The 10,892-nt window shown below is 44.9% G+C and overlaps 1 protein-coding gene across 2 annotated transcripts in view; it reads right to left on the bottom strand.

Annotated features, from left to right (window-relative positions):
• The window catches only part of tns3.2 (tensin 3, tandem duplicate 2), a 27,197-nt gene extending 16,800 nt beyond the window's left edge, over nt 1-10,397 (bottom strand). The window contains exons 1-5 of one of the 2 annotated variants that reach the window (XM_080002485.1): nt 10,223-10,397; nt 7,129-8,082; nt 2,833-2,966; nt 1,896-2,013; nt 1,638-1,706 (exon numbers count right to left, since the gene is read on the bottom strand). In XM_080002485.1, coding sequence (XP_079858611.1) covers nt 1,638-1,706; nt 1,896-2,013; nt 2,833-2,966; nt 7,129-7,885 — 1,078 coding nt within the window. In that variant the 5' untranslated portion in view covers nt 7,886-8,082; nt 10,223-10,397. Of the gene's footprint in view, nt 1-1,637; nt 1,707-1,895; nt 2,014-2,832; nt 2,967-7,128; nt 8,083-9,713; nt 9,850-10,222 lie in introns of those variants that run through there. The other variant, XM_080002486.1, reaches the window with a different exon arrangement.
• Between the last annotated feature and the right edge of the window lie 495 nt (nt 10,398-10,892).

Here is a 10,892-nt window from a genome sequence, read left to right as displayed (position 1 = left end):
CCACCAGAAACATCTCTAAATGCACAGTATGGTGCAGAGTCTAGAGATTATTTCTGCGACATTTTAGTTCTGATAGTAAGTTGGTTAAAATCGCCTTAATATCGGCGTAGGAATAAACAACCGTCGGTCGCCCCTTCGATCGTTGATATACGATCGATCGCCAATCGACACGAGCCTACCTGCAATATATACACACATATCTCACATCTGTGAAATCTTTCCACAGATGTGAGATCTCTTGCTAGGACCCGTGGCCTCAATATGTCCACCCAGCATTTCATCCTCCTTTTTCCTCCTCGTCCCCTCCCAGAGCGGGAAGCCAGAGGACATCCTGCTTGCAGCGCTCTCTTCCTCTTTTACCGCCAACTGTTATGAGTGGACTCCCAGCTGGCCTCAGTCTAGTGGGACAGACAGAGGCTCCCTTTCTCCACTTCACAATTGTACCTATGTCTTCATCTTCACTATTTTTTTTTAAATTAAATCACAATATATTAAGAATATTTAAACCCCAGGACAATTGTCCTGGAGTTTAAATGAGACCATAGACAAGAGACAGTTATGTGAAGTACAGTGGGTGTTGAATGTGAACAATGGCTCACACAAGATATCGAACAATGGCCATGTGAGTAGTGTGGAATGTAATACATTTGTGAGATACTATTTGATAATCTTTGACTTGACTTAGAAATGTCCAATATCTACAGGAAACTGTGGATGCTAAACATAACAAAGGAATGTCATAAATATTATCCATGTTTATGGAACGTTTCAGCTCAGAAAGTCACTAATAGCTGGGTAGGCCTGGATCAACAGCCTCCACTAACCTGGTGCTGCTCAAGAGGAAAATACTACCAGTGCAGACATTTGGCCTAAAGAAGTGGGCAAAAGTATAGTTTGATTATGTCAAGTTGTGCAAAATAATGTTTTACATTGATATTTTATTGGTAATCTTTGTTCTACACGCAGCCTTCCTTGAAGAATTTCAATCTTTTCGACCTGGTGTCACCTCAGCCTGCCTCTGACAGCCACTCGACCCATGCAGCTTTGACTCAGTCGTGCCTCACAACCCATCAACTACAGCAGTTTTGTGTACACTTGACAATAACACTGGAGGGTAGCCATACTGTATTACCCGTGTCAGAAGGGTGAACAAAGACTTCTAGCGACTATTAGTCAGATGACTCCGAGTGCTGGATCAGTCTATAAATTTTCTCAAACAAGCCCCTATGAGACCACCTTCCATACCATGTACATAGTTTATGCCTTGGCACTTATGGGCAGTGTGCGTGTGTGTGTGTGTGTGTGTGAGTGTGTGTGTGTGTGTGTGTGTGTGTGTTTGTGTGTGTGTGTGTGTGTTTGTGTGTGTGAATGTGGGTTTGTGTGTGTGTGTGTGGATGTGTGTGTATGTGTGTGTGTGTATGTGTCTTTATGTGTGGGTTTGTGGGTTTGTGTGTGTGTGAGTGTGGCGCGTGCGTGTTGGCCAGAGGAAGATTCCACCCTGTCGCTGAACCCTGCCAGAGGCAATCAAAGCCCTAGTGTTTGGGTTCAAACTCCAGCCTTCTAGTCAAGCACCATTAAAATGCATACATCACACTCTTTTACACATAAACCATACACACACATTGCAGATAATGTACCTTCTGCTGTGCTATTGGGCTCCCACTGTACCGCTGACTTTGGCTGGGAAACCGCTGAGAAACTTTTCACTGGGGGAAAAAAAAAGGAAACGTTTTTCTGATAAGATACCGACACACACACACACACACACACACGCACGCACGCACGCACGCATGCACGCACGCACGCACGCACGCACACACACACACACACACAGACACAAAACACACAAGAGCCGAACCTCTCGAGACTGATAGTTCCATAGCTTCTGTTCTTACCATAGGGGGTGGGAGGAGACACTGGGAAGGCTGGAGTAGGTGGGACAATGTCACAACTCTGTAGCAGAGGGCTCCGGGCCCCGTAATCCATGCTGTCCATGCCACCGAGGGGCCGAAGCTGTAAAAGAAGAATAAATTATGAACACAAGTCACAAACAATAGCCATTAAGCACTGAGGTCTTTTGAGGGAATATGAGCCCACACACATGCTCTCACTCACACACACACACACACAGAGACAGACAGACACACACACACACACACACACACACACACACACACACACACACACACACACACAAAGCCGACATCAGTCTTGTGATCTGTGTGTGTTTTCAGTCTGTGTTTTGCTGTAAACAGTCAAGCCATTCATGCCGCCCAGCCGTGAAAATGAGTGCTAGCTGTAATCTCAACTATCAGCCTGTGATTCACACACATGGAGCACAGTATGTAGGGCCAGTTTAATAAGCTCAACGGGATTCCTTCTTGGGGAAAAATGTCCAGCGCGTTATGTATTGTATTTTATTTCCATATAATCCAAATAATTTACACCGGGGTCGGTTTCCTCTGCAAAATCTGATCGAGACATTAATGACGTACGGACCGGAAGAGAAACAATAACTGATGCAGTACCTCATCGCTATACATCTTACAAACCACTGCTCCTCCAAAACCCTGCGACATCCCTTTCTCTTATCTTCAAAACAAAACGTGTTGCCAACAGAGTAAAAAACAGCTCTTTGCGACCAGAGGCTCATGAGAAAGGCAGTATTTATTCTGGGTCGGCACCAATTCCTCTGACACTGCAGAGAACGCTGTATTCCGTACGCAGGCTGAAAGACAATCATGGAAGCCGGCCAACCCCAGAGAAGACTATTTTTGAATAGAAGTCGCCAGATGGCCCTAAATGGTGTGACAGGCTGACCCCTGTGTTTACCTGCAGGGGGGGAGGGAGACGGTCAGCGTTGGCGGGGGAGTTCCTGAACATCTGAGCGCCGCTTCCCCTCCGCTCTGGACTACTGAGGCAAGAGTAGTCTGTCACATCACTGACCTGCCTCTGCTGCTGCCAACCTGCAAGATAGGGAGAGAGAGAGAGAGAGAGAGGGATTACAGTCTGAGTGAAATTCAAACATGTCACTTTTAATGATTAAAATAACATATGGTGTCCCAAAGACCATGAATTCTGAGTAATTCCTTTACTAAAACAAACAGGAAACGTAATACACAAACTGTTTTGAAATGGACCCCAAAGGAGCAACATTATGGTGCAAACATGATTTACGCTCAGATTCTGGCTTGGTCACTGCTACCATCTGCAAAAACTGCTATTGGTAAATTTATTGTGCCTAAATGGCTTTTAAGATCAGAGAAGAACTTGCAACTAAGCCAGACCCACTCTACCCTGAGCAGATGGCGAGCGAGGAATCTAATACATCTGTTGGAACACTCAGCTGGGGGAATCGGTCGCTCCCTATCCCCGCCTTCGGGGTCCATGCATAGCTCCGGCCCCTGGGATTCAACTCCACGGTCTGGTTAACGCTGCTTTCGGAAAAGCCGACGTGCGTCTCTTAATACAACACACGCACAATTGGGGCTCGCACCAGTACACACTGATTCCATCGCCACGGAAGACAGATCCAAATCGACATACCAGCAACAGGATTTGAAGTGCCGCTCGAACGGGGTGGAGCAAGCTGAGTGTAACAAAACCACATTCTGCATGAAGACAGATTGCGAGTGTGTTTTGTCTATTTTGTGTGTGTCATATGGATGACAAAGTCAAAGAGAAAAAGATTGGACAGATAATCCTCAAGAGGGAAATGAACTGGAACTACAGCGGCCAAAGCAGTCACTGTAAAGACAAAGAGACAGTGTCCTCCACAAATCCTCAGTCCAACCTTCACAGGATCTTTACATGATCTGATATCTTGCTAATTACATGCAACATGCATTGAAGAACGCGTGTCAAGATGGCAAGGGGTTGAAAAAAAGAACGGGACACGAATGGAGGAGCCATGTTCCAAGAGCCATGACACTCTTCAAACATATAAAAACAGACACAAGAAACAATCAGTCAGGCAGACAGATGCGCACACATGCACACACACACACACACACACACACACACACACACACACACACACACACACACACACACACACACACACACACACACACACAACCAATTTCAGACACAATTTCAGCATTTGTATGGCTCATCACCGACAGAGCCTCGTATCCAACTCACACAACAACAACACCAACAACACCAACACCAACACCAACAACAACAACAACAGCAACAACAACAACAACACGTCATTTCCTGTCCTCAAATGCCACATTTCGTGGGTCATAGATTAGGGACATCTAACTGACCCACCAACGCACAAAACACAAGGTCCAAAGTTAAAGATCAGCTGTAAAGCAGCATTGGATGATGCATGGCCGCAGGTCCCCAATAACCACAGCTGCCTCAATTGGTTTGGGACCCTCGCAGACGTGATTTAGGAGGAGTCACGGCTACATCACCTCACCCCCTGACAGTCGAGGCAGCGCTGTGAGCCGCGGCACTCGCTCTGTCTGCTTGACAGAAGAGCTGTTCTATATGTAAAAGGGCCAGGAAGGGATGACATCACACTCAACTATGGCTTTCACTCATTAAACAGGAATCGGAGCAGGGTAAAGGTCACCAGATGTGTGCCTCGCTCTCCTAGGGTTCATTCCAGTGCATATGAGAGAGCGTAAATCCATCGCATTTGTCAGGACCTGAGAAAAACACCATGTTGAGAGCGGAGGCAGGACCGAGAAACAGAGCTATCAGATGTAATCATTTGGATGAGTTCGGCCACAAGTCCAGATTGCTGTCGAGTCAGCCATGATTTAGTTATGAAGCAGGTTTTGTAAACAGGTGTGTTGCAAAGGATTTTAAAAGATAAAAAAGTATGACAATAGTAATAACCTCATGAAATATTTATACATATATATCCACATTATAAGTCTTACATGTTTACGTCTATTCTGTCCCTCGTGACATGTCATGAGGGACATTAAGGTTAGATTATTTCCATTTTAAAAATGCACCTTGAGCATGGACATAGTTAAACATTAACCTCTTTTTGTGATCCCCTGACAATGGCAGGAAGCCTACTACAACGGTAGGAGGGTCAGTAGGAAAAGTCCCAGCCCAAAGCTTTTTCTTTCAAATACTGCATATGTAAAGAAGCCTCCTACATCCTGTGAGCGCAGAGTCTGTGCATAGGATATACTTGCAATGATATTATGATAGTAGAGTTATGCAAATAGCATAATGTCTGGTCAGTTATGTTGGGTTTGCTTGGGTAGTCTGTATCCCAAGTTTTTTTTGTGGTGGAAGGTCAGGGAAAATATGTCACCATAAATCTCCAATGAAGAGTAAGTGGATGAGACAAAATAATAAGGCCTAAATATAGCTGCAGGCAGCAATACAGGTCCAGTTTAATCGTGTTAGGTATGTATTACAGTTTTCAGAGTTTCCGTAATGCCGGGATCAGACTACACAAATTCAGTCAGATTTTGTTGGGTTTTGTCGATTTTTTGTCTTCATGTCTTTTCTTCAGATAATTACTAACACTTTGACTACAATATATTAATATTAATGTCATAACTAAATACAATTCAATATTAACATGGCATAATGGTTATATAATATTTTATTATTATGTTATGTTATTGCTATTATATTTTATGTTATAATGGCAAGGCATTCGGCTATTAATCTACTATGACAGACAGTATAATGTTTACTGCAGACTAACATTACTTTGCAATTTGATTTATTACGGAAGGTCACATATACATTTATGTAACTGCTTTCATAGACAATATTTTCTTCTCTGTCGTCACAATTTAATGCCTTCTCCTTTTTTAAATGAAGCCCTCTACATTCAGCTGCTGGCAGCTGCATGTAGATTAAATGCCTTAAAAAGAACCATCTATGTTTGCCTGTAAACCAGAACTTTCTTATAACTCACCATGTTGCCTATGGAAATAGAGCTGCACTTTCCACTCGGTAGAAGACAGTGTAGCGGTGATCCACTGTGTTCTCCTTTCTGCTAGCAAAGTTAATAAAATGCTTGAATTTTGGTAGTTCGTGCCTAGTTTCGTGATGCGATCCGAGTCCGTGGAATGCATCAAGGACTCCTACAGTTTGTATGTTACGACTGGCTCGAATCCCGCAAATAAGGAAGGACACAAGACCAAATCTAACGCTGGGTTAGATGCGACAACAATGCGTTTATTTACAAAAAGGGAAAACGAGATAAAATATGAAACAAAAAAACCCTGTCGAGGTCAAGCAGGTAAGACGATACACAGACACACACACACACACACACACACACACACACACACACACACACACACACACACACACACACAACCGACTTCAGACAATTTCAGCATTCGTATGGACACACATGCACAGTTTTCAACCGCTACAGACTGATGGAAACTACACTACGCACCTTGCACAATGCGATTTTGTGCCCTGAGCCACAATTCGCACATATGTAACAAATTGGATGATGATGGCACAAAGCACCCTGCTCCACAAACTCATCTCGCTCCACCACCCGACCGGAAGCTGTAGAACCATTGCGTATCAGCAATGCGCGAACGTTCTGCTACTTCCAGTAAAATTTCATCTGTTTTTCCACTAATTCCTGCTCGTAATTCCTGTAGATCGATATGGATCAAACTTGAACCACGAGATGTCTGAGATGTCCACGTTTTAACGAGAGCTCAACCATGTCCATGGGTTCAGAGATTGTAATGTTCCACCTTTAGCCTGAAATGTCATATGCCAAGGAGAATAATAATAATAAAAATCGAAGCAATAACAATATCCCTGTTGTTGGGGGATCCAGCCTGCAGGCCGGACCCCCTCATTAGGTTGCTTCTAGAGCCCAACCTCAACCCTACCTGCTGGTGTCTCTCTTTCCTCACACGTTGCGGTGGGTGTGTTTTCAAGTCTCTCCTTGTGCCACACACACAAGCAGTCATGTGTATCTCTGCACTGGGAGACCATTGGAATTCCCCTACAAGACGTGTTTGGGTTGGGAAACCAGTCTGATCTCCTAACCAGAGACAATGCCACAGATAAAACCTATATTTACATTTTTGTTTTCCTTCCTTCCCCTCACCTCCATCATGTTTACACTTTGCAATATTTCATAGAAGTTCCTGGTCTTACCTGCCGTGTGGCCGAGTGCTTCATGGCTGAGGCCATTGCTGTGGAGGGAGGCGGAGCGGGACAGGGGAGAGCAGTTGGTGGGCACTGGGACGAAGGTGGGGTCCAGGTCCAGAATGAGCTGGTTGAGCTGCTCGATGGACTCGTCGATGTCTGTGGCGAGCGACGCCATCTCCTCTGCTTCCTGCGGATCTTCTGATGGGGATGGAGTGTGTAGTAGAGAGTGTTTGAAGTGTGTGTTGTACCTAGAGTTTGTGCTCTGGCTGATGGACGTACCAACCTCCGCCACTCGCAGCACGGCCTCCCTGCTGCTTGTTCTTCTGGGGGGGGTGACGGGAGCTGACAGGGGGGAGACCTTCCCCCCGTTCACTGCTTTCTCCCCATCCACGAGAGAATAAGTGTATGGTAGCCCGTTGACCGCCTGCCGCTGCACCCAGGCCTGGGTGGAGTATTCACTCTCCATCGCTCCAAGAGAGGAGAGGGGACCGATACCGGCTGAGCCGGGGAGAGCCGCCTCTTCATCCTTAGCCTCTTCCTCATCATCCAGGATGTCCGTCTCCCTTTCTCCGTTGAAAATTTGTCCCAAGCTGCACTCATCAACCACCACCTCTCTCTCCACCCCAGCACGGGAGTTGGCCATGACCCCCGGCGCAGATTCAGCCAGTTCAGGATCGTGTAGACCGAGATGTAGCTTTCCCGAATGTGTCGATGGATCCTGGGACTCGTGAGCCTCTTCTCTCCTGCTACTCAGCGGCACCATCCCTCCTTTTCTCTGGGAGGTGACAGAAAGCCCTGAGTCGCTGCTTGCAGACAGTGCCCAGTCGATGCTACTGCAGCGGCTGCGGGGGCTGCGGGGGCTGCGGGGGGGCGATGGGAATCCAGCCCCGTCCTCAACGCTGCTCTTGCCCACTCTGGCGTATCGGCCGTGGTCCACAGAGCTCAGGACAGGAGGCACAGCTGAGGTAGAGGACAGGAAGAAGAAATTAAGTATATTATATATACATATACATGAAGTAAACTAAATTTATAATGTATGTATTTGGGCTGGGCAATATGTCATTATGATATCGAAATCATGATATGAGACTGATATCGTCTGGGATTTTGATTATTGTGATATAGTGAGATAGTAAAATGTGGTCTTCAAGGCTGCGTCACAGTAAAGTAAGCTCTACCTTCTTGGTCATAATATCCACATTAATAATGATTGTTTCTCAAATATGCCATGTATGTAAATATCTTATCAAAGCACTGACAGGCATACCCGAAATATTGTCAATTTAATGATATTGAGGTAAAAAAAATATATAATATGAAAATCATAAAATGTTATATTTCATTTTGTCAATATCACTCTGTAACTAAGTATATACTGTACTGTATACTGTATATATGTTTTATATTAAGACAATATATCCAAAATATACATCAGTAATCTGTGAGTCACATTCAAGGTGAAAAGTGAGCACAAAACTTTACCACATTATTACTATACATGAATCACTGTCTTGCACACACACACACACACACACACACACACACACACACACACACACACACACACACACACACACACACACGCGCACACGCACGCCCTCTGTCAGGCCACAGCTCTCACCCTGAACAAACTTCATTTAGATAACAAGCTCTTTTGTGCGGGCTGGCGGATGTGTGTGTGTGTACGTGTGTACGTGTATTTCTTTATGTGTGTGTGTGTCATGGAAAGAACATGTCTGTCAGAGGACAAATCCCAGGTGGTAGGCCAGGTAGAGGTGATGAAATGAGCGCACACAAATGCACACAGTCACACACTGACTTAGAGGAAGCACACACACAAAGAAGAAGACAGACAGCCACACACATACAAACAGAAATCAAAAAAACAAAAAAAAAACAGGCACACACGCGCACACACACACACACACACACACACACACACACACACACACACACACACACACACACACACACACACACACACACACACACACACACACACACACACACACACTTTTAAAGTTGGAGCAGATATTGAGGCAAACTACTCAAGACAAACAGGCTGTGGAGCAGACTTCAGCCTGGATTGGAGAAGGCTTTTCCCCTCTGAGTTTAATAGGACTAAAATAATTTATAGTTTTGTATTAAATGTCAATATCTTGATAAATACTGATTTATTTTCTACAAAAATCGAATTTTATCACAAAAAACAAAACAAATAGAGAATAGATAAATGTGATCTAGCAGAGGTAAATGGAAAAAATTAACCGTATATGCTGTCTATATTGCTTTAATCATCAAGTCAAGAAGTATTTTTACATAAATTGTGACAGTTATATTGTTTTAAAAACTCAATAATGGTGTGGGTCTACCAGGTAATAGAGTAACAAAAACATGAACACCGCACAACACTTTTGTCTGCTCTGCTATAATAGTTCAGCCACTCAAAGTGACTCTACAAAAAGTCTAAGAATATATATTTTGGAAAACGAGGAGCCGGCAACTTTCAGACCAAAGCAAGCGTATTTGGATAGATAATAAAGCCTTATGTTAGTAGAGTATTTACTGATAAGGTCTTCCATAATACATACCGTACAGTACAAACCAGTGGGCGAGCTGCAGATGCAGAGTCCCTTAAGTCCAGAGAGGCAATAAAAGCCAAATACCAGACATGCATGGTAAAGCGTCACAGCTGGTCGAAAAAGACCCCAAGTCACACAAATACACACAAAATACACACTTGGACCCTTGTACAAAAACAAACAGCCAAAACAACCATTTTCAACGGCAGAATAAAGAGGAGTTTTGAAACTGAAGGCTATGACTTCTAAAACGGTTTCACTACAACGTGCGCAGGCAAATAAACAAAAAAAAGCATTAAAAAAAATCAGCTCCGATCAAGTGTAGTCCCAGCGTTCCCACCGACGGACTGAAACAGGATGGAAATAGCTGCTGAAGCTTCTCGTCTCGACTCCCTTTGGAGTCGGAGTCAGGGGAAAAGAGAAACAGATGACAGGCCAAAGGGGCGAGGGTGGAATGAAAGGATGAAGAGAAAAGGTGCATGGAGAGCCAGAGTTTAAAAAAAAAAAACGATTCAGACCAGTGGTGCTGTGGCCATGCAGGGCTCCTCTCCTGTTGCTTTCTCTGACTTTCTCAGGCAGGGAACATTCTTCCTCCAGAGGTGCTTACAGCCCCCCGCCGTGTGTCCCCGTTTTCTTTCTGTTCTAGTATCCGTCGCTCCCTCTCTCCCTCTCTCACTCTGTCACACGCTCTCTCTGTCGTTCTTCCTCTGTCCCTATGCTATAAATCCCCGCCTTCTCTGCCCTTTTTAAAAAGCAGCCCCTTCTTCACTGCCTTGTCCCCTCCCCTCACTTCCTCTCTCCCTCTCCCTCTCTCTCTCTCTCTCTCTCTCCGTCCAGAGCGGTAGGCTCAGCAGGTAACTCTGAGGCTACCTGCTGTCTCTCTGAGTGAGTGGCTAAAGGAGAGGGCAAGGTGGATCATCAGGTACGATTTGCTTCGATTCATTTTCAATGAATCACGCGCGCGCGCACACACACACACACACAAAGTTGTAGGAGTTTGTACAATTCAGAAAATGCATGTACAACTGAAGCAGACAAGGAAAAGGACCTTGAAATGGCCAAATATGGCAGGCGGAATGTAAACATGGGGGCGGGCTCCTAAGAGACTTGAGTGTGTGTGTGTGTGTGTGTGTGTGTGTGTGTGTGTGTGTGTGTGTGTGTGTGTGTGTGTGTGTGTGTGTGTGTGTG

This window comes from Zeus faber (genome assembly GCF_960531495.2).
Source record: "Zeus faber genome assembly, chromosome: 1".
Lineage (NCBI taxonomy): Eukaryota > Metazoa > Chordata > Actinopteri > Zeiformes > Zeidae > Zeus > Zeus faber.
This window is presented reverse-complemented; position numbering and strand designations above follow the sequence as displayed.